Source organism: Manis javanica, chromosome 5 (genome assembly GCF_040802235.1).
Source record: "Manis javanica isolate MJ-LG chromosome 5, MJ_LKY, whole genome shotgun sequence".
NCBI lineage: Eukaryota > Metazoa > Chordata > Mammalia > Pholidota > Manidae > Manis > Manis javanica.
Window position 1 is genome coordinate 98,782 of NC_133160.1, and position 23,064 is coordinate 121,845.

Here is a 23,064-nt window from a genome sequence, read left to right on the forward strand (position 1 = left end):
CTGACCCTAGGAGAAAGCTCTGACTCCCACATGTCCGGTCATGTGGCAGAGAGCAGGGCACAGTGACTTAAACCATCTAGAACCACTCCTTGTGGTAGGGAAAGGGTGGTTACTCAAAGGAGATTCCACACGTGGCATTGGGGAAGACCTGAGATGGGAGCACGCACCCACCCACCTGCTCCCCAGTAGGGTGAGCGAGGGCCGCACCCATTGGGGTGACTTGTCAGAGTACTCGAGGACAGACAGACACGGCTACCACTCACAGTCAGAGTGGACTTTTATTAGGAAATCACCCTGCAAACACACTGAGAAGTGCTGTGCTGTGGGTTCAATGCGTTTCCTGAGGAAGGAGGGTCACAGTATCGGAGCTGCCAGAGGACCGGGAGCCTGTGGGCGGGGACTGCTCGGTGCTGTCTGTGGCCAGCACTCCTGCACAGCAGCGTGACTCGGCCCCCGGACACCAGCACACAGACGCGACACGAGAAGCACGCCAGAGCACACACATCTGCGCTGCGCGTACATAGTAATAAATACAGAACTCCATTTGCTGTCGTCCGTGCCTGAAACAAGAGGAACCCAGAGGGCTAAAGAAAACCAAAAGTCTTTCTTTCCACTGGACCAAGGGAAAAACATCCCAAATTATCAAAATTCCTGTTACAAAACACTTTTTTTAAAATCCATTATTAAAATAATAAATAACAAAATATATAAAAAATAACTTGGTTGCATCAGAATTATAACTAGAAGTAAAAGCGAGACTCTTTCGTGTGTGGCCTGACTCATGGTTGGAGAGTTCATTTTCCTTTGATTTCGTCTATCTTCCTCTCGTGGTATCCTGGTGTAGGGTGCAGTTGAAATACATGAAATTAATAAATAAAAATGTTAAATAAATAGCAACGTTAACATAAGAGGTTGTGAATATAAATACTTACATCTTGACAAAATTAAATAATTTACAGAGTAATGAAACTAACTACTTTTTTATTTCTTCCAGGAAGTGCAATTTCTCTACTTTTAAATACTAACTTGGAATTGCAGTCACAATCCATTGGACTCTATTTACATGTTAGAAACTTTGTGTTTTTAACACATCATATTAAAATTTGCCTTTTTTTGAATCTTGATGTATCTAAAAATAAGTGAGACCTTGGTGGTCTCCAATCAGGAATTTATCTGCCTACCTCACTGGTGTGGACCCACCTCGGTCAAGCTCAGCTGCGACCCAGTTAATGTGGCAGTGATGGGTCACAGGCCTGGGTGGACATACAGAAAGCCAGAGACCCTGGCCCTGGCCCAGACCTGGGTCTAAAAGCCACAGTCCCAAGAGGGAGCATGACCCCAACCCTCAGGTGACTGCTGCAGGCTTGGGACGCCAGCCACTCCCAGCATGAGGCGCTTTAATGTTGAACCAACGGTCAACTTTCCGGAGCCTCCCAGGTTAGATTTCTTGAGCTGACAGGGGCTGCAAGCCTATTCCTAACTTACCCTCTGGAACAGTGCTTTGTTCCATCCTTAACACAAAACTGAATAAATGAAACAGAAAACATACTTGCTACATTGGCCTCACCAAGCAGACGCATGCCCCAGGGAGCAAGCTCCAGGCTGACACCATCACACGCACCACCTGCCCCATGCCCACAGTCACCCTCCCAGCCTTGACAGATAAAGGAATACTGTGGTTGCAAACTCCAAAACTTCCCTGAGAACCTTGTCCATGAGCTTCCATTGGAGACTTTGAGCTGCTCTTCAGATTTCTTTCAGAAAAAAAATAGATCACTTTGTAATACTTCACGCCCAGCCCTGCACTCACCTGGGGAGGTCAAGGCCTCGCACCTGGCAAGAGCATCAAGGGAGACACTTATTTCCAGGCACCCCTTTGGATAAACCCACCCAGGGCCACCCCACACTGCCAACTAGAAGTCACTGTGAGTTGGAAATCTCCACTGGGAGGGCAGGGCTAGGTAAACAATGAAGCCAAATTCAGGAGGTCCTGGGCACCCCAGATAAGCAAGATGGCTCCTTGAATGGCAAGGCCTAGACCTGGATGCCCCTCACAGCCTGCTTGATGCTGTCCAGGAGGTCCTTATTCTCGGGGTTCTGGTAGCACTCCTGGTTGGAGTACATGTCGGTGAGAGTGCTCACGTAGGCGTCGAAGTTCTGTTCACATATTGGCTCCTGGAGGACAGAACCAGGTCAGTGAGCCCCGCTGTGCAGTGGGCCCCACGGGTTTCAGAAATCATGGAAATCAACGGTGGAACATCGGACTGATTTAGATGCACTGCCTGAGACAAGCCCACACGGACCAGGGGCAGGGCTGGCAGTTCCACCCTCGGGCTGAAACAGCCGTGAGCATTCTGCTACAGATTAGTAAGCTCAGGAAGGCTGGAGACCCTGTGGGCCTGCCCAGGCAGGGCACCTACGTCAGGCCCTCCCAGCAGGACCCCGGAGCAAGAAGGTGCTTGCCCTCCTTGCCTCCCGCAGAGTGCTGGGGAGCAGCTAGCCCCACTCAGCGGGGGTGCCCACAGGGCCTCACACTGCTTACCATGTGTGGAAGGCGGATGTTGGCAAGACTTTGGATGAGGGCCTGACTCAGGCCCGACAGCTCCAGAAACAGGGCTTCGTTCTGCTCCTCGATGAGCTTGTTCTCCTCCTCAATGTGCTTCAGGCTCTTCTCCATGGAGGAGATCTGCACCAGAGAGAGAGAGACGGGAAGTGCCTCCTGGCACTCACAGGGGCCCTGGGGACGGTGTCCCTCACGTCCTTCTGGGGGCACACCAGGAACAGTAGCGCTGCCATATTTCATGTCTCCCTGGTGGAGGCTAAAGAGGCAGGGACCCTGCCTCCTGGGTCCCTGGGTGGAGGAGGGGATGCAGTCTCTGGGCCCAGGGCCACGTGCGGCCTTGGCTGTCCATGCTGCCTCTGTCCTGCAGGGTCAGGAATCTGAGACTCCAAAGCTCAAATACCGGCCACCACCTGCCACACAGTCGGCTGCGCTGTGCCTCTTTTTCCTTATGTCTAATGGGCATACCTCACCCACCTCACTGGGTGTCCAGCTGTATTTGAGTTGTCCCCCACCAGAAAGACAACAAAGGGCCTCAGTGAAGCTGTGGAGGCGAGCAGGACAGGCAACTCTATCTGCCTCTGCAGCTTCCAGCTGAGTGGGGCCGGCCAATGACTTCTGCAGCGTGCCCTGGGAGCACCCTCGGGTCTCCAGCACACGTTTTTTTCTGTGGACACAGCAGGACACCAGGAGGGACTCCCAGTCAGAAACTCAGAAGCTTCTCCCAGGGGGCTCTCAGTGTTCCATACTGGAATCCCAGAGGTTTGGCCATGATAAGGCTGACAGCTATGGGCAGCCCTGCCTTCTCTGAGCAGCTCAGGCTACCAGGTGAGTCTGAGAGTCAGCACGGCCCTCTGCAGAGGTACCAGCCAGTGGGTAGAAGGTGGGAAGCTTGCCCCAGAGCCTGGTCTGGGGAACACGTGTCTGGGAGGGCAGCCCCAGCCTGAGTGCATCTCACAGAAGCCTCGGGCAGAGGCAAGATCACACAGTTTGTGTGACACATGGGACCATCCCCTGGGTGCTGAATGGTGAGCTGCCTTTTAGGAGTTATGGCTGGGATCCAGTGCTTTCCTCCAACCACACGGCTCTGTGACCTGTGGCTGGGGAGCATCATGTTTTCATCACCTGGTGGCAAACTTTTGGCTTTAAAAACGTTTGAGTAGGGGTTGAGGACCTATCTTTTCTTTGCTTGAGGCCCTTTGCAGAGCACACGACTCAAAATTCCTTGGAGGGGAAAGAGGTCTCAGAGTCCTTCCAAAAGGATGTCACTGAATGATCTGTCTGTAAGAAGGTGGGTATCAGCAAATAAAGAGGAAGCAGAGGTGCTGTCCCAAGGACACTGACCCTGGAGGCTGCCTGGACTCAGGGAGGGGAAGGAGCAGGCAGGGACAGCGGGTGACGGCCACCAGCCACGAGTCTTGGTGCCCAGAGGCGGCCCAGCACCCCCCTGCCTCTCTTGCCTGTGTGCGTGGGGAAGACGCTGCGCAGCAGGATGAAAGCCCTTCCTGATCCCCACCAGCTGATGCTATTTCTACACAGGCGCCGAGTGACAGCAGGTCGGTGCCAGAGCCTGCTCACCAGAGGAGGAAGCGGCAGCGTAAGAGAACAGGCGGAGCTCTGATGCGCTGCACTGCGGCCTCCATCTCCCCGTCTGTCCTCTCTGCTCTCAGATCCTGCAGGGCCTGGTCATTTCCTTGTCCCTTTGTCCCTGCAGCCTTAGCGGGTGTGGCTATGTGTGGCTGCTCCTGTGCCCTGAGCTCTGCTCCAGCCCCAACTCAGCTGCCAAGGGCAGGGCACAATCTTGTTTTCAGAATAAGACCTTTACCGCTATTTTCTGATAACAAATGTTCATTTTGGGGAAATCAGAGAGACAAGACGCATACACTTAAAGTAATTTGTAATCCTGTCACTCACAACAGCCACTCTTTCTGGGTCAGACACTTGCGCTAATTGCTTTCCTCTTACATCAACTGCACAGAGTTGATGCCTATTATTATCTCTGTGCTCTTGGTGAGGATGTCAAGGTGCAGACTGGCTAAGAGGCCCCTTTGCTGACATGTGGCTGTGCTGGGGTGAAATCCAGCTCCAGCCAGGCTCTTAGAATCCACAGCATGGTACTGCTCCTGCTGACAGGACCACTGACCACGACGGGACCACAGCCAACGGCTCTGCAGAACTCCCGGCACAATGGCAGGGTCTGCACTGAGCATCCCTGAGCAGTGCCCACCGCAGCCTTGACGAGGGGCTCACCTCTTCCCACCTCACACAGGAGGAGGCTGAGGATGGGAAAGATTTCCTCAGACTGGGAGGTGGGCAGGGCCTTGGTATGGGGGCCGGCCGTGCAGTGACACCCACCTGGGACTGCAGCTGTGCCACGGCAGCCTCCATCTCTGAGTTGGACTCGTTCAGGTCGCGGATCTCCCGGTTCAGCTGCTTTATGTCCTCGTCATTTTCCAGCACTGTGCCGGAGAGAAACCTCGGTCACGGCTCTCAGCCTCCAGCCCGGCAGCAAGTGGGGGTAAGGGCCCTTCCCAAGCAGAGGCCCTGGCCTGGCCTCTGAGCTTCCTGTGCTGGGCGGGCCACAGCCCATATTTCATGCTGGGAGGGTCAGTCTTGGAGACCACCAGCCCCGTATCTGCTGTTTGCCTCCTGGCCCTGGGTCGTAGATGGGAAAGCATAAACTTCTTTGGCAGGTATTGATTTGCTCAGATAAACAGGGAAGTTTTACCATTTGGTGTTGAATCCCCTCAGCTTCCCTCTTCACTGGGACCTAGTGAGTTCACAACTCCACAAACCCTGAGAACATAGCTTCCGGTGCCAGCAGAGTTCCCTGATGCCAACACTCACCGACACCCAGGTCAGAGCCAGCACGGCCACCAAGGGCTGGGAGCCTAGCCAGGGCAACCTGAGGTCTGCAGCCAAAGCTGAGAGACCTGTCCACCCCAGTCAAAGAGTCTGTCTCCACCATGACCCCTCCAGGAGGAGCTCTGCCTCCCTACTGCCTTCCCACCAGGGCTGCTCACTCACCCAGGCCACAAAGACCACACGCTGGGATTGCCAGAGGGCATCCTTACCATCACTCGTCTTGAATTTTGTGCTAAGAACCTCATCCCCTGAGAGTTTTCCTTTTTTTCCAGCAAAGGTTGCTCTGGGACATCCAGACAAGCTGAAAGCAAAGGTCGCACATTACCCAGTCCAAGGTCACAGAGCACACAGGTCACTGAAGGTCACAGACACAAAGGGCCAGTCTGAGGTCACAGACCATAGTAGAAGCCGAGCCCTCCCTGGCTGGCAGCATGGTAGGATCCTGGTTCAGAACCTTCTAGTTCTTCTCCTTTTGCCCCTGCTCCCCAGCTCCGGGACCCCCAACTTCCTCACTTCTTGTCCAGCAGCCCGGGCCATTGTCAGCTCAGGCCACTGCCCTAAAGGCTTGTCCCAGAAGGCTTGGTGCAAACTCCTGACCTCCTCTGTGCAGCTGTCTTCCTCAACATATGTACATCCTTTGCCATGCTAGGTATTTGACTTATTTTTTTACAGTCCTGTCTCCCCACCTGCCCTGCCCCAATCAACTCAAGGAAGGCCAGATATCACTCTTGCTCTCTGCTCTTCCTCCAGAGCCTGGTACTCAGTGGACTCTCAGTAAAGGTTTGTTGAATGAATGAGTTAATCAATCTTGCAGTTGGAGAAACAGGAGAAAAAAAAAGAAAAAGGAGGTTTCTGGTAGGACCAGGTGATGACCTAGTGCCCTTGGATGTCCCTTTGGCTGCCTGGCACAGAAAATCAGAGGCAAGGGCCCCCAGCCCTGGGGAAACTGTTGGGGGACAGACGAGAGCCAATGGGTACTGTCTGGGCCCAAACCCAGACAGGGAGGGGTCTCATCACCAGGTCCCATGCAAAGTAGGCAGAGGCCTGGACCCAGAATTCAAAAGAGGAGGCCCCAGAGGGCGGGGCAAGGCGGGAAGTAGACGGACAAGGCATCTCATGAGAAGCCAGCAGCCTGTTCGAAGAAAGCGCCGCCAGCCACAGGCCTCTGCTCACTCCCACCGGAGGGCCTCCGTCAGCATGTGGGAAGGGGGTTCACGACAGTAGCACCTGGGTGACCAATGTCACAAATACCAGCACCTGGCGCCAAGAGACTTTCTACAGCCTCCCCAAATCGGCTACCAACTTGGCACTTGCTTCTCCCTTCAGAACTACAGGTCACACCTGGCTCTTAGTCTGGCCCTCCCTGGGGAGCCTTGCCCACAGCCTCAAAGCTGTGGTCACTGATGGATGCACGGAAAGGGCAGGATGTGGGGAGGGCTACCTCCGGTGAGTGAGGAAGCTCCCGTTGGCATGGCCAGAGCCATCACAGCCTGGAGTGGGGCAGGTGGGCCCCTCGTTCTTCAGTGATTTCCAGGAGAATGGCGAGCCATTCAGGGGACCTTCCTTCTGCCTCCGGGCGGCCAGAGGGCAGCCAGATGCACTTCTGTGAGAGGCATACTTGCCACTGATGTGACCAAGCCCCACACAGCCTGGAACTGGACACCTATGGCACAAAGAAGTCAGAGTTGAGCACTGGGTGCTGGAGGTGGGAGAAGTGAGCCCAGAGACCCAACCAAACTGGACATGGGGCTCTGCTGGGGGCTCCTGGATAAGCTCCCGCTGCTAGAGCAAGTCCTGGAAACTTAGGGAAGGACCTGGGTCCCCCGACTGGAGGCCAAGGCAGGAGCGGTCGTGTCCCCTCTGCACCTCTGGTCTCACACCCCTACCTAACTGGAGAGTCAGCAGCCACCCTCCCCCTGCATCCCCAGCATGACCCCAAGACCCCTGGGCCCTGGGGCTGTCTCTCAGAGGCTCCTGGGTCCATGCTTAGACCTTGGGCTAGCATCACTCATGTATCACTCCAGCAATGTGGAATGAGGGTATGGGCTAAAGTCGCCCAGAAGCCACTTGTTGGAGACTTGCACCAAGCATGAGGCCTGGTGAGTCTGGGGCGTCACAGGAGGTCACAGGTGCACCTTGAGCCCAGGAGCTCGGAGGCAGCAGGGGCCCCGTCTCCCCACAGGTTCCAGGATGAGACTAATGGTATCATGATGCCCATGGGTGTCCCAGAAGGAAGAATGCAAGGCCACAGAGCTCATGTGGCAAAGAAGACACAGACGCCTGCAGTGACAGCCTCCCAGAGCTGGCTTGGATGGCATTTTCCTTTGCTCTGGTTCAAGGAGAGGATCCCTTTGGAAGTAACAAATTCCCAGAACAGGTGAGGTAACCTGAAAAGGTACACCAGGACTCCCCTCACACTGCCACTGGAGTCCATGCAGTCCCAGGATGATGCAGATGAGGCCAAGGGTCATCACCGACCTCAGGAGGGACCTGACCAGGACCTCCCTGTGGTGCCTGCTGAGCACCAGCATTTCAGGATTGTGGGATCTGAGGTCAGGATCACCTGGGAATGAGCACCTGACCCAGGATAAGTTCTTCCATCTTCAAGTTCTCAGTGTTGGCCCTCAAACCAATGATTCACTAACTTGCCACCTGCCACCCATTTTCTTTGTGTGCAGACCCACAAACACACCAGATCCAGCAGGGACATGCAGCCTAGTTTACAGAGGGCCTCGGGATGCAGAGAACTCAGAGGAAAGGAGCCCTGGGAGGGCAAGGGCTGTCCAGGGGCTCCTGCTGCAGTGGCAGGGCTGGGGGCCAGGGCCACGTTGCCCAGTGTCAAGGCCATCCCAGGCTTCTTGCCTCACTTCCGAGGTGGCCACAGCAGACACTCCTTGGCGGGGACCTGTCCTCATTTGTCCCCCTCGCTTGGCTCCTGTTGCTTTCTTAGCATGCCACCCACTCGAGCCTCAGACATGAGTGGTATCTGCTGAGCTGGTCCAAGGTCACCTCAGCCACCACCCCAGAGCAGAGACACTGCCAGGGGCCCCTCCATGGGGCTTGGGGAGGTTCCATTCCTTGTCGGCCCCCAAAACCTGGACACCTCCTAGCTGTGGGGCTCCAGGGGACACCTGGGTCAGGCGCTTGAGGTGATGGTGAGGCCCCGACATCACAAGATCAAGAGGCTACATGAGAGATGTTTCTTCACAGTTACAACACACAGTTTAATCTGAAGTCTTCTTTCCCACTTTCTTTGCAAAACCCTAACATTCCTTTATGTTAGGAAGTTTATGGCCAGTTATTTGGTTCTGTCCAAAGAGATTTACCACAAACTGCTGATGTGACTTAATCTCAAACTGTGTAGACACAAGATGCCATAAAAAGGGTTCTTCTTCAGGCAGCCCCTCCAGAATCACAGCACGGCATGTTCACGAATCCCATCCCTGACGCATCTAGGGAAGTTTCTGCTACAGTCTGCACTTATGTAAAGATGCTGGTCAATTATAAATAGGGCTAAAGTGTATGGCTAGGGAGGATGTACGGCCTCTATAACACAGAGGCTCCCCTTCCTGCTGTGGAGCCATTAGGAACTTCATCTGTCCTGTGAATGCTGTACTGTTTCTGAGTCACATTTTCCACTTTGCTGCAGAGATTATTTTAAAAGCAAAGTTGACAGCACAGAGGAAGAAAACCACTTTTACCAGTTACCTTGAAAAATGCTGATCTTGATTTTAATCATTTGCAAATGCAGCACAATCCGCTTACAACGTCCCTACCAGCAGGATCCTTCCAAATCCCAAAGAGCACTGCATCTATATGATCACAGGCAAATCCCTGGATTCTAAGAGGGAATAACACTCTTAACCCACGCTAACATTAAGTAGGCAGCTTTCACCATACCAACATATTTTTGCACTGTTGATTTAGCATTATTGTTTCATTGCAAAAATTAAATAAACAAACAAGCCACAGCCTTATCACACCAAATGGCTAGTGGGGCCATCCCCTTTGGTGAACTGGCCGATCGGGCCCCTCCTCCAGTGCCGAGCACATGTTTGGCATAGGGTGGGTGAGACCCAAGAGGAGAGAGCAAACCTTGGACCGGGTGGCTCCCTTGGCAGGGGTGAGCATCTGGCTGCTCTTGGCTTGTGGTCAGCATACAGAGGGCAGATCTGACCAAGAGGGCTCTGACCAAGACAGGCACTCACGAGGCTCTGGCCACAGGGCAGCCACAACCATTCCGTCCCGCTCCCGGCCTGCCGGGGGACCCATTGCCTGCTATGCCTGGTGTCAGCACTGAAAGTCCTGGGCAAACTGGACGGTGGGTCACCCTGTTTGATCTGTGGCACAGCCTTTTGCCCCCACTAGCAAATTCCCTTCTGGAAGGATAAAATTGCAGTGACTAAAGCCCTCCCCTCGCCACCCACCACCACCTGAGTGGGGCACTCACAGGGTCAGAGTTCACACACAAGCCCTCTGATGACGTGTCAGCCATCCCCCGTGAGAAGGTCAGTGGAGAGCCTCAGAATGTTCTCCTTGAAGGGAGGGTACAGAATGTCCTCTCTACCCCCCCGTGGCAGAGTCCAGGCCCCAGTTCTGGGTCACCCCCCCCCCAGACTCCCTCACTTCACACCAGCTCCCTGGCAAGGTGTATGAGAGAGGGTGCAGACACGGACAGCTCGAGACCCATCACCTTCCTGACCACCCTCTCCTCAGCTCCCACAGGGGCCTGTTCCCACCAGGTCAGAGTCGCGCAGACTGCAGTGCCCATGAATGCTCGGTGGAGCCGCCACAGACCCTGAACCCATGCCCAGGTGGCCTCTCAGGTCTGACCTCTGACCTCTCCAGCACCCCCAGACCTGAGAGGCCCAGGCAGGCAGGTGTCTGTGATGCCCTCAATCCAACACACACGGCTCATGCCCTTGTGGGCACCCACATGCATAGCAGAAAACTTCTGTAAAAATGGATATTGTCAGTGATCAACTGTTCTAAAGAAATGAGATTATAGAAGGAGCTTTAAAAAATTATAAAATACAGGAAAAGAACAGTTCTACAAACTAATGCAAGGGGCCAGCAGGCCCCCGACTCACTTCATCAGCTCGGGGTCCTCCTTGTCATCCTTCGTGGGTGCCACCTTCGCTCCACTTTTCTTGGCACGAGGGCAGCCGGACAAGCTAGTTTTAAAAGTGGGAAAAAACGCCACCATGGTCCCAGAACAGCAGCTTTTCACACCCATAGGCCCCAGGCTCCCCTCAGGTTCTGTGACCAGCAGTGCTGTGGGTCCCGATCCCAAGGAACCGTCCAACAGTGAGCCCTCCACGGGGCAGGAGGGCCAAAGACAGGGAGTGTTACCGGGGGTCCTGGCTCTGGCTGCAGGGGCGACCAGACCAGGCTTTGGGAACATCAGCGGTTCAGCAAAGAGATAGCATGGGCTCTAGTTGTCAGCAATGTTAGTGTCATATTGGGAGCTTTAGAACTTCATCTAAGAAGAGACACCCCACCTCCACTGCCTGGCACCCCAGGTGTGGCAGGCTCACCTCCGGTGCGATGCGTAGTTCCCCGTTATGTGGCCAGAGCCATCACAGCCAGGTGTGGGGCACCTGCAGAGGACAGCAGAGCTGGGACTAGACGTGTGGCCACGAGGGATTCCCTGTGCTCGGTCGGTGTGGCCCCCCTGGCGGACCCCCACCTCCCAGCACTGAGGTCACATCCTGGCCACAGCTGCCACAACCTCCAGGCTTCAGAATTTTACCAGCCAGTTTCCCCAAGGGGCCCAGAAATATCAAGAGGAGAGGACATTTCCAGTGCAGAGATGATGGGCTCCTGACACAGCCTCCTGTAGGGTTTTAGGATGCACTAGAAGGTTCCAGAACACATATGGGCCTTAAGTTTAAATGTGAGTGCTCAGGAAGGCAAATGTAATACCTAAGATGGGTTCATCTTCCTCAACTTCCCTGGGAGAAAGAGGGCTTGTTCTCACGGAGGGCTACCACCCCCATGGACAGATGAACAGGCGTTTACCATCCACACCTAGAGGTGGGATTCTCAGTAAGTGCAGAGTCCACACAGCCAGGGGCCTTGAGGAGCGGCAGGCAACAGCAGAGAGTAAGGAGGGGAGACACGAAACACAGCCCACTTTATGCACCCCAAGTGTTGTCTAACATATGACAAACATGTTAGAAGGTAGGAATTCCACTTTAATATATGAGCATGGATTTTTTTGTAAGTTTTTTTCCCCTGAATGTCCACTGAGAAAAAATGTTCCTGCTTCTGTCAGGGTGGGGAGTCCACCTGATTCTGCTGGTGGGTCTCTAGATGGGTGCACAGGAAGCCCCCTCTGCAGTGGGCCTGCCACGTCACACCTGGTCCCCAGTGAGGGGGAAGCTCGGATACCAAGGGCCCTGACAGGACCTTGGAGGGTGCATCCAGAAAGCCTGTTTTCTACTATTTCTGGCTTAGCCAACATGTCTGGTTTAGCCAAGAGCCTCACACGGAGAAAGAACCAGGAGAGCCAAGGCCATTCCTGAATGCCAGAGTGGCCCAGAGGGTCGCGGGACCAGCCACAGGTGGAGCAGGACAAGGTCTTTGCCTCTCAGTCAGAAGCGGGCTCCATGACACTCAGGCCCTGCGCTGAGCCAGAGGCCCCTCCTCAGCATCCTGCTCCCCAGCACACACAGTGTCCACATCTGGGGCAGGACAGAGGAAGCCCGCGCAGCCCAAGGACTCCCTGCAGCTTCTGGGTCGCCTCCCAGACCTCAGCAGGTCATCGCTGCCTGATCCCCATCAGAGAAACCTCAAGGCTGGTGTGGCGACATAAGGGGCCTGATGCCCAGGGGTCCTCTGATCCCCCCAAACCCAGCTCCTTGTCCAGCCCCTGAGGACTTTGTCGAGGCACCCCCTCATTCCTGCCATGCATGGAACACCTCCTTGGCCTGCCAGTCAGCCAACCTGTAAAATCATCACCCTCCAGTCGGGTTTTGGGTTGACTCAAACTCCACTGAGGTTATGATGGCTCCTGTCCCCACCACGTGCATGGCATTTAAACCCATGCAAGTCTGGGACAGGGAAGTTTTCACATTTTAAGGGCAACCACCCACCACCTCCATCTAGGCAGGCTTCTTCCTTTCAAACAAACTTACAGCTGCTGGGACACGTCTGCTCTGGCGCTTTGTGTCTACACTGTCCAGGTCCAGGGTGCGAGCCACTCAGGACAGCCCCTGGGGACTGAGCTGCAGGCACAGCTCTGTGCGGTGGCCAATGCCCCTGCGATGCCCACTGTCCCCTCCTCGGCTGGGGGCGCCCTGCCAAACACTCCCATGGCCAGGCCGGTCAGAGCCCGCTTCCTGCTCTGGGGCAGGCTGAGTGCAAAAAGTGGGCACCGTGCTTCTCCTTCCTGGGTTCGCAGCTGCTCAGGGGCCACCTGGGGCTCCACTCCTTCCCAGCGGCTCACGCTGCAGGTGGTGGCAAGGGTAGCATGAGCCCTGGCGGCCCTGAGTCTCAGGGCCACAAAGACAGCTCTGGGCCATGGGTGGCAGCCTACAAGCCACACCCCACCAGCACCTGTGAGTCCGGGGAGTGAAGAACATTGGCTAGGTGAGAATACATTCCTGGGTGGCCCACCAGACCCCAGCACAGGTGGGACCGAATCCCCAGGGCACATCTCCTCCAGGCAGATGGGGCCGTCCCGCACTCCTTGTGAGCCTGATTCAATTCAATTGACAAGGCTTTTCACAGGAGCTGTACCCAAGAGAGAATGGTGTTCATGCAGCTAGGGAAGCAGGCATCCCTCTGGGCCAGCTGTGTAAGCCACACCCACAGGTCAGCTGCAGGAACCCTCCCACCGTCTGCTTCTGAATATGCTGTGTGTCTGCACAGGAGGATGACCCACATCTAAAGGAAGCACTACAGATAGATGGTGCCCACAAGCTCTGCCTCTGATCCCCACTGCTGTTCGCTGGGGGGACCGTTTCCCCATCATTCCCTTGCAGGGTGTGTGGCTGTACTGCCACTCCCAGCACACAGAAGGGGTGCCCAAGACCACTGTGTCCCAAGCCCCTGAACACAATGGTCACATGGGAGAGAAGAGCAAAGACCCTCGGGATTTGATTTGATTTGATTTGAACCCAGAAAACACATCACCAGAGATAGCTGCTACACCCTACTGTCGATAGGGAAGCTGCCAAGAGAGCTCACTTCACAAGACAGTGACGTAGGTGTCTTTGTCCCCTTGGGGACAGGCCTCCTTCATCCATTGCTGCGACAAGACTGGTCAGGAACAGCCCATGCCAGACATTCACTAGACAGCAGGAGGGAGAGGCAGAGGGGAGTGTTGGCATTCCGGGCACGGGATGAAGGCCAGTCTATAGCCATCCCAGGCCCAGGCAAGGAGTGGGACACAGAAAGACTCCCGAGGGGAGAGAAGAGCTTTAGAGGGAGTTGGGGCACCTTGGACACCGTCCCAGACCTTGCCAAGGCTGGATGAGTGACTTGTCTCCGCACTGGGAAGACTTTCTGTTGCTATTTCTAAACAAGGTTTGGGTTACAGTTCTCCACACATTTGGGAGGCACTGGCCCCCCGACCCCAGACGGCCGTATTTCTGGGCCCAGACACTCCCACCTTTTCCTTCCAGCACCCCTGAGCATCTGCTCTGCAGAAAGCAAGGCCTACATCTAGAGCTCTAAATCCAGCCAGGCCCTCAAGCTGGAAAACCATGAAAACTCATCATAATTGAAAAGCAGGTAGAATTGGAAAAGGAAATAGGAGAGAGGAACACAAGGAAGACGGAAGGAGGACAGAGGAGGGAAGAGGGGAGAGGAGGAGCGGGTCCTCAGCCTGCGGGCGATTGTGTACCAGGGCCCTGGGGCTGGGCACCAGGAAGGAACCTGCCCTGCGGCTGAGCCTCAACGCTATGCTGAAGCCGACGATGGCCGTGGCTGCAGGCACTTTGGTAACAACGGCTCCTGGCTGCTGGGACCCGATGGGCTGTTACCAGAGCAACGGAGAGAAGGCTGGCAGGCCAGGGCTGCTCGGTGAGGTCGGGAGCTTTCTGCTGCGTCACTGAACCAGCCCGGACCCCTGTAAGCCTTCGGCAACACCAGCTCATCTTGGAGGCACCAGGGCCCTGGCTCCTGTCTGGACCCAGAACAGAATAAGCCAGGGAAACTCGGCCTGGATTCAGGGCTCGCCAGCACAGGGGCCTGAGGAAGGGGGAACCACTCCTGGAAAGGGGTGACCTGAGGGGACACAAGTAAACCTCCCTCCTCAGCCTCAGCCCAGCCCTGGAGCCCAGCACAAGTGCCACACAGCTCAGGGCTATGCCAGCCGTGATGCCACCACTCAGCTGAAGGCATGAAAACCCAAGGCGCTGCCAGGCCCCAACTCCAGCCTCAAGAGGACACTGACGCCTTGCGTCTCATTTGAGCAGGACTGTCAAGGAGGCCAGCCAGTGCCAACAGGCCCCGCCCCGCCTGTGTGTCAGGGGCAGGGAGCAGAAGCAGAAAGGGGGCTCAGCAAAGAAGAGCTGAGCGTGGAGGGGAGGCACATCTGGGAGGGCACCAGGAGCTCAGACAGAAGCAGCGGGAAGGCTTGCAGGAGAAGGGAAGGGCAAAGAGCTCTCTCTCAGCAGCAGCACCCTCCTTTAGCAAGAGCCGCACAGCCTGAGCCCTCTGGGCCGTGACGAGATGAACAAGCCGAGGCCAGTGCTGGCCTCCTCCCACACACATCGCAAGGGCAATGACAGAAGCAGGCCCAGACAACCGTCAGAGGTTCTCAGGAGGAGGAGAGGGTGGGCTGGACCATCAGGGGCTCCCTTCTCGGTCTTCAACCCAAGGAAAGGCTGGCAGGGCCAGGGGGAGGGGGCATGGGAGCTGGAGAGAGCAGGCAGACGGCAGACAGCGGCACTCAGCAGGGAGACACAGGCAGCAGCGGCCCCAGCCAGGCAGAATCGGCTACCGTGGCCCTGCCTCTCTGCCCCGTCCCACTGGGCGGGGCCAGCCAGGGGCTGGAGCCTCATGGAAGAGAGAGCAGAGCAAGGGAGCCGCCCAGGACATGGAGGCCAGGAGGGCAGACATACTTGAGGTCAGCAGAATGGGCAGCCATGAGGTTTCTGAGGCTCTTGTCAGCAAGAGGGCAACCAGAGAGGCTGAAAGAGAAGAGATCGGGGTAAGCCAGAGAGGGAGGCAGAGGCGGAGAGGAGAAGGCCCACCACGCAGCACCAAGGCCAGACCCAAGCGGGGCACGAACCTGCGGTGGGAGGCATAGTTCCCAGTGATGTGCCCACTGCCGTCACAGCCAGGGGTAGGACAGCTGGACAAAGGAAAAAGAGTGTCAGGACAGGGAGCAGGCTCACCCACCAGTTCTGCTCCCAGGGAGCCTACTCGAAGAGGCAGGCTGGCACCTGCTCTGGCTGACCAAGGGGCAACTCCCCCACCTTCATCCTCGGAGCAGCGTCCTCACCAGCAAATTCCTCCCACAAAACTTAACTCAAGAAGGAGAAAAGAGCCAAGCTAAAGTTCCCCTTGAAGACAGGATGTCTCTGAAGTGCACGGGCTGTGCATGTACCAGTGAACACGCAGGCAGGGGGCTCCTTCCTGAACGGCATGGCCTTCCCTGGGGACAAGGCCCCAGACCTGAGCCTGGATCTGGCCGTGCTGGGGAGGGGACAGCCAGCTACAGAGGAGGAAGAAGCGGGTGGGGTTCAGAGCAACGAGAAGAAGGACTCCAGAAACAAACTGAGCACAGGCGAGGCTGGATCCCCTGTGGTGCGGGTGCCAGGCATGGACCCTCACAGACCTCCAGGAGAGGGGGTCCTCAGTGGGGGCTGACCAGAGGCAACGGGAAGGCTCACATCTATCTACAACCACCTCACTCCCTAATGACATCTGGTCAAACCCTGTAAAGAGTAATTCCAAGGAGCTGTTGGGCCACCACAGCTGAAGGCGCCCAGTCCTGAGGCACAAGGCACATGAGGCCAGGGTGCAGTGAGCTCGTGCAGAGGCCCACTCCCCTCAGCCTTTGTCCTGCTCTGCAGGCCAGAGCAGGGCTCTTCCTCATTCCCAGTCATTTTTTAGAAGATCGTGCCAAACACGAGTGCAGTGTGGAGGTGACGGAACCAGCTGATGTGTCCCCACTGCCCGGCTTGAGGATTCAAGGGAAGGAATCCCAACCTCTGTCCGCCAAGGCAGTCGGGCCAGGAGAACAGTCAGAGCCGGGCCGGGCAGGGGAGGCCCGACGAGCACACCCAGGCGTTCCAGGCTCGGATGGCGGCGTGTTTCCTTCCAGGGCCCAGAGGTTTCTGAGGACCCCTGCCAGCCCAGGTGGAGACTTACGTGAGCAGCTCCTTCTTTATGTCCTTGGAGAGGAACTTCAGCTTGAAGTTGGTCAGGGTGACTTCCCCAGGGTACTTCCGCTCCTCGACACTCTCTTCCGGCACTTCCTGGTCATCTGCTTCAGAAGAAGCAAAAGAATGGGCTGCTGGCTCTGACTGCAAAAAACCAGCAGGGAGACGTTTTAACCGGCTGACGGGGGCCGCGTGCCCAGCCCAGGGCCTGAGGGAGAGGGGCACTTCAGGACAGCGTCCACAGAGGCGTTTTCCGGAGTTGCCTGTCTTCTGGATGGGGGAGTAAGACTCACCCCCCAAGACACAGAAGAGAGCACGCTGAGGGGCTGCGGTGCTGCCCCACCACCCCCATGCCTGCAGCCGGGGCCCCGGGGCTGCTCGGGGGGGGGGGGGGGGGGGAGGCGTGTCCCGCTCCTGAAAGCTTCCACGTGGCGCATGGGTCGCCTCCACCTCACAGCCACTGGGTAACCACCTTCCAAACATGAGAGCCTACAGGAAGTGCAGCTCCTTTGAGCTACAGATGGCATTCGGTAGGCACTAAAAAGGTGTATTAAAATGCCATGGCCTACACAAGATTGTGCATCAATATAACTTCATAAAAATTTAAAAATACTTAAAAAGTGCTATGGCACAGTGAGAGTAAATAAGGTACAAAGTATAATAAAACTAATCACAGTGACCTTGTGACCCTGCCCAGCGCCATGCCTTGACCACAGCGGGCACTTAATAAGTGCTCTGAACTCCTGCAGCAGGCCTGGAGGTGTTCAATCATCACCCAGGAGCAGGACGCTGAGAACACAGGAGTGAATAAAGACAGTCCCTGCCCTTGAGGCCAGGTGGTGGTGGGAGGGCGGGTTTCCACAGAGTTGAGAAGGTGAACACCCGGCAGGTGGATCTGTAAGAGGCATTCTGTGTGGTGTGTGCATGGTTCAGATCCCAATGCTGGCACTCGTGTGTCCCACGCAAGGGGTGCTCAACCTCTTGGGGCCCAGGTGCAACGCTTTTAAACGTGAAATAATAGCAGCCCCTGACAGGACTTCTGGAGATCAAATGGGGAAATGCCTGTGAAGATGGCACCTACATAATCTGTAGGGATCTTGTCAGTGTTGTGGGTGCTACTATTATTGAACAAGAAAGTGACTCAGTCCCCTGAGCAAGCTGGATGGAGCTCAGGATAGAGGGGCAGTGCTTCAGTGGTGGGGACCTCAGGACCTCTGAGACCTGACACAGTCCACGGACAGGACAGTGACAGTCTGGGAGGGTACAGGATGCTCAGAGGGTGTATGAGTGGAGAAGGGGAGGGGCAAGGCAGCCCAGGGAGACCAGCCTGAGCTGGCGGTGGAGGAAAAGGGCAGGGGAGGGGCTGAGGGAGGGCTGAGGAGGCAGGGACGGGCAGCCAGGGCGGGGGGTGTCTGGACGCAGGCCTGGAATAAGGATGAGAGCAGACTGGGGGAATGAGGTGGTGACCCCGCGCCCAGAGGAGAGCCCACCCTGCCTCAGACTGGGGTCCCACAAACCAGGGAGAAAGCCACCCGGGCAGTGCCGGGCCGACTTCTTAGGCCAACTCCCTCTACTGGGGTGCAGTCTGAGAGGGGCACCTCTTCTGGGGCCTGACACCAAGCTGCAGCCACATGACTGAGCCAAGTGATCTCAGCCGGGGTCCCAGTCTGCTCCTTTATAAAGAGGGGAGCCTGACTCACAGGGAGGTGGCAATTCTCAGAGAAGAATCCTGCCTGCCCCCACCTCCTTGCCTGCACAGGGACCTGCCCACTGCCCTCCTGGGACCGGGGGTGCTGGCAAGGGGAGGAAGAGGAGGGGAGGGTCCTGCAGGCCTTCCCACATGTGCAGGGGCTGCCCAGAGCCTGGGCCATCCTCAGAGCTGGAAGCACTCCTCTTTGAGGAAAAGCCTCAGTCAGCCCCCATTTGAAGTGGGTGGAGTGACTGTAAAGGGGACGCCCACTGTGCTCAGACTACAGATCCAGGACAGACACCTGCTTGCCGCTCTTCACCAGGCGGGGCTGGTCTTGGGACTTGGGCCACTGTCTACCCTGGGGGTTCGAGGCCAGGAGTTTTCTCCTGCTTCTGTCCAGGGGGCCAGGTGGCTTGGAGCATCCTGGGGACAGCAAGGAGGGGCTGCTGCCAGAGTTCAGGGTGTCCCTATGTGGACAGCTGGTTGGTGGGAGGCCCACAAAACCAGGGAATTCAGAGCTGCTCCCAAATCATCCCCTATGAGATGTGAAAGAAACCCTTCTCCCCACTCTGCCCAGAGAGGCCGCCTTGGTGCTGACCACCATCCCTGTGGAGGAGAGAAGGCCACCTCTGCCTTGGACAGGACAGGCCGCAGCACAGCCTGAGGGTGAACACCCGTCCAGGAGGGCAGGTGGGGCCCTAGCTGCCTGGAGGGTCCACAGCCCTGTGTGAAAAGGGGCAGGACCCCCGCCAGAGAAGGAGGCACATTCACACCAGTCCTCAGGCAAGGCAGGCTGATCTGGGGCAGACTGGGCTGCAGCCCCTGCCCCAGTGGCTGCCTCAGCCTGGCACCCACCTCCTCGGGCTCCTCCTCTCGCTGGCGGCTGGGCTTGGTGTAGTCCAGAGGCCGGTCCCACTCATCCTGGCGGGAGGCTGGGCCCGACTGGGACGCGGTCATGGAGCTGCTGGTGGCACTTGTGCTGCCCTGGCGCTGGGAGGCCTCGGGAGACCTCACTCCCGGGCTGGTTCTGGGGAAAGTGCCATCCCGCTTGCGGTGTCTGTGCATGCTCAGGTCCAGGGTCCCATTTTCATCCACCTCAATGTCCACAGCCTGCGATCGCACAGGGGATGTCTGTGTTATGTTATGTTAGTGATTCTGCCCCTCCCCGTGAGAGCCTTCTGGGGCACTGAATCAGCATTGCAGAAAGCCCAGAAATGTGCTCCCTGGGAAGGAAAGGAAGCCAAATAGGAACAGAAAAGAGTCTCTGAGAGGAAAGAGTCCTGACTTGCCACTTCCTGAAACTCACACGGAGGAGAACCTATTCCGGTCTCCCAACACAGGAGCAGCACATCCGGGAGAAGGCCACAGTCAGACAACGTGCCCAATGAACAGACTCAGGGGCACACAGGTGGCATGTGATACTACCCTCAGACTCAGGGCAACAACAGGGCACACACACATGCACGCCATTTGGTGCCTCTCAGACGCAGCACGCAGCAGTCTCACGGGGGGTTCACCCAACATCTCTGGTCATAGCATGTCATGGCCAGGAGGGAGAAAAGGTAAGAATGATAATCACCAAGGCAACACTGGGTGCTGCTGAGCACATCTATGCAAGCGGCACGTTGTCCTGACTATACATCCCACCATTACACCTCTACCTCAGAAGGGGCTCCTTGCAAGGGACACACCAACCTTGCTGGGTAGCTCCTGTGGCTTCGTGCTGAGGTTTTCAGGCATTTCCCAGCATCGTGTGGAGAGGTTCAGGATAGCAGTGGCGGCCATGTGTGCAGCCTCGGCATCGTGCGTGTAGTCGAAGCCTGCGGAAGAGGATGAAGTGCAGGGGCTGTGCCTATGGGAAGAGGCCTTTGGGAAAGGTTTGGCTGCAAAAAGGGAACAACACCAGACTGTATACAGCTGGACCGAGTGGCTACACAGACACATCAGGGGCCTTTGGGATGGCGGGGAGCACCCCAGGCACATACATGGAAGTGAATTTGGGGCCAGGCCATTCAACCCACTCACAAGTGCCCACACCCCCCACTCCCACTTGCCCTCTTGTAGGGTACTGAGGATGCTCTTTTAGGTTTGACCAAAATTTGGGCAGAAAGAGCAAGCCTTCTAAAGACATTGCAGCATCCCTGCTATTTCAAACAAAAACAAGTTGTCACCAAATGTTACTAAGAAACTGAAGAACTCTGCAAATGATAGGATGTGGGGTTGGAATACCGCTCAAGTGGGGAAGTTTTGTCACGACTTCCCAAAAGGCTGCTATCACCGGTAAACTTCCAGATACACAGAAAACTCCTTGTGAGTGGGTGCCTGTTGGTGAAGGCTTGAAGCCCAGCGCTAACTAGTGGGAGAGATGTTTGAACTCCAGCTGGCAACTGTATCCACAGGTATTTTCATTACTAACTTGGAAACTATCACGGACCACCAGTGCCACTGGGGCAGATGGCAGCCACTGGGAGAGGCCAGCTCCAGCCTCATGTGCACACTGCAGGCACTTTTCCCTTTCATATGATTTCCAGGGATAAGGGGCTTGCAACCCACAAATTAGTGCAATAACTGACCAGAAAAGACAGGCAAGATTGTGTTCTTGAAGGTTTCTAGGAATTCACTTTGTTAGTACAAGTACCTAGAATATTTGTCGCTGTTATACAGATATTGCATAGTCATATAAGACATGCAAGATGGTCCCTGTGCAGGAAGACAAACAGCTTCTGTCAGGGAGCCTTGACTCAGTGCCGCGGTGGTCTGACCCTCCCCAGGCACCCCCAGCAGCTGCGCAGGAATGACGCTCTGGGAGGGGACAGCCACCAGAGGGAGTGCTCTCACGGCAGGCGCGCGGCAGCCACGTCATCCTTAAGCCTTTGGCCCCAGACAACATCAAGGGCCTGGGTTTTGTCTCACAAATAGTGAGGAGATACATCAAGTTTGACGGTGAACATGGAGGTGGTAATGTGGATAAGGTGCACTCAGAGAAAGCAGCCATGGTAGACACTGGACAGCTAGGCCCTGGGCTTGCCTCCAGTCCTCTCCCATCACCCACCCAGGGCACAGATTTCCTACATGCTCCTGGCACGTGGTCCCTCCTCCACTGACCCGCAAACCCTACACCTTCCAGAAGTGGTTCTCCCCAACTTACATTTAAAGGCTTTAGGTGAGGTTTCGCTGGTCTGAATCTTTGGGGCAAGCATTCGTTTGCCAAAAACCTGAGCATCAAAACTTGCGTAGTCAAAGGTGACCTTGGAGAACTTCTCCAGCTCCTTGGCCAAGTTGGCCCTGGGTGTGGTGGGGGCCACACTCGGCCGGTAGCTTCCGTACGGAGGGACCTCAAGCTGCTTCACAAAGCACATGGGCCTGGGGTGCAGGACAGAGTTGCAGAACCATGAGAACAGGACCCAATGACTCACCCCACAGCCTGGATGGGGACCCCTCAGAGCTCTATGGACAGAGACCAAGGGAGACCCTTCCCCATGTCCCACCACTAAAGGGTGCCCAGGGCCTGATCTGTAGGAAGAATTACCTGGAAGGAGGAAGCAATAAGAACCTTGCAGAAATAATAGCATGTCCCCTTGCAGACAGCACTAGCCAGAGGAAGTGGGGCCTGAGACTTTACCCTAGAACTTAGGAGAGCAAGTTCCCAACAGCTCGGCTACAGCTGGTGTGAACCCCTGGCAGGGAGCCTACAGGAGTATCCCTAGGATGGCGGCCAGCCACTCGGAGGCAGGCTTCGGTGGGGGATACCTCAGACTCCCCAGTAAGGAGGGGGTCAGGCATTCAGAGGGCACATGGGGGTGTTTCTGAGAATCAGCGTCAGGGAAGGCCCGACTCTGTCTCTCACCAGGCACGGGCTGAGCCTGCCACTGTCCTCTGCTTGCCGACAGTTGCGATGGCCCCTGGGAGAGCTGCTGGAAGGGCAGCACAGACGTGAAAGGGCCATGGCAAGCATTCAGTTCATGGCACCGGATCTCTTGGGAGAGTTCAGATTTTTAAATGCACAAGAGATGGTGTGAAGACACCAGCCCCGAAAGCACAGGAGCCAGGGCAGGAAGACCAGGCAGGGTAGAGAATGGCGACCACACAGGGTGTGCAGGGGGCTCTGCACCAGTCAGCCCAGAGAGAACGAAGGGGGGAGGAGGCCCAGGAAAGCCCCCGCCACCACCTGGCTCTCCTTGCTCCTGTCTGTGAGCCAAGCACTGGCTTCAGTCTAGAAAGGGTAGAAGGACGGAATTAGGAACAGGCTGATGGTAAAGGCCTCCAAGGTGCTAGACACTAGAAGAACTTGAGTGTGGCCCAAAAACAGGAGCCTGGTGGCAGAAAGACCCTGAAATCATGACAAGGCCAGCTCTGAGGGGCCTTAAAAAATCAGACACCACCAGAGAGCATGGGCTCATTCTCCTCCCCAAGAAGAGTGGGGGGGCACAGCCGGCCTGGCCCAGAGGCATCTGGACAAGTCGAGGAAGACTGTTCAGGCACCCCCAGGGGGAAAATGGATCCTAAACTTGGCATTAGTCCCACATTTCAGTGGCTTCCTCAGCCAGGACTCCAGCCATGCCATCAGCACAGACCTACTATCCATGATGCCAGCAAAGCTTTGCAAAGAC

At 56.2% G+C, this 23,064-nt stretch overlaps 1 protein-coding gene across 4 annotated transcripts in view; it reads right to left on the reverse strand.

Moving 5' to 3' along the window:
* Positions 1-255: 255 nt before the first annotated feature.
* The window catches only part of MYT1 (myelin transcription factor 1), a 118,678-nt gene continuing 95,869 nt past the window's right edge, over positions 256-23,064 (reverse strand). For 3 of the 4 annotated variants that reach the window (XM_073236306.1, XM_073236307.1, XM_073236305.1), the window contains 14 exons: positions 21,603-21,817; positions 20,150-20,337; positions 19,310-19,564; positions 16,754-16,908; positions 15,669-15,731; positions 15,499-15,567; positions 10,963-11,025; positions 10,516-10,599; positions 6,867-7,088; positions 5,635-5,726; positions 4,916-5,019; positions 2,543-2,686; positions 2,056-2,175; positions 256-1,754 (listed from right to left, as the gene is read on the reverse strand). In XM_073236306.1, coding sequence (XP_073092407.1) covers positions 1,482-1,754; positions 2,056-2,175; positions 2,543-2,686; positions 4,916-5,019; positions 5,635-5,726; positions 6,867-7,088; positions 10,516-10,599; positions 10,963-11,025; positions 15,499-15,567; positions 15,669-15,731; positions 16,754-16,908; positions 19,310-19,564; positions 20,150-20,337; positions 21,603-21,817 — 2,047 coding nt within the window. In that variant the 3' untranslated portion in view covers positions 256-1,481. Of the gene's footprint in view, positions 2,176-2,542; positions 2,687-4,915; positions 5,020-5,634; positions 5,727-6,866; positions 7,089-10,515; positions 10,600-10,962; positions 11,026-15,498; positions 15,568-15,668; positions 15,732-16,753; positions 16,909-19,309; positions 19,565-20,149; positions 20,338-21,602; positions 21,818-23,064 lie in introns of all 4 variants that reach the window. The other variant, XM_037006617.2, reaches the window with a different exon arrangement.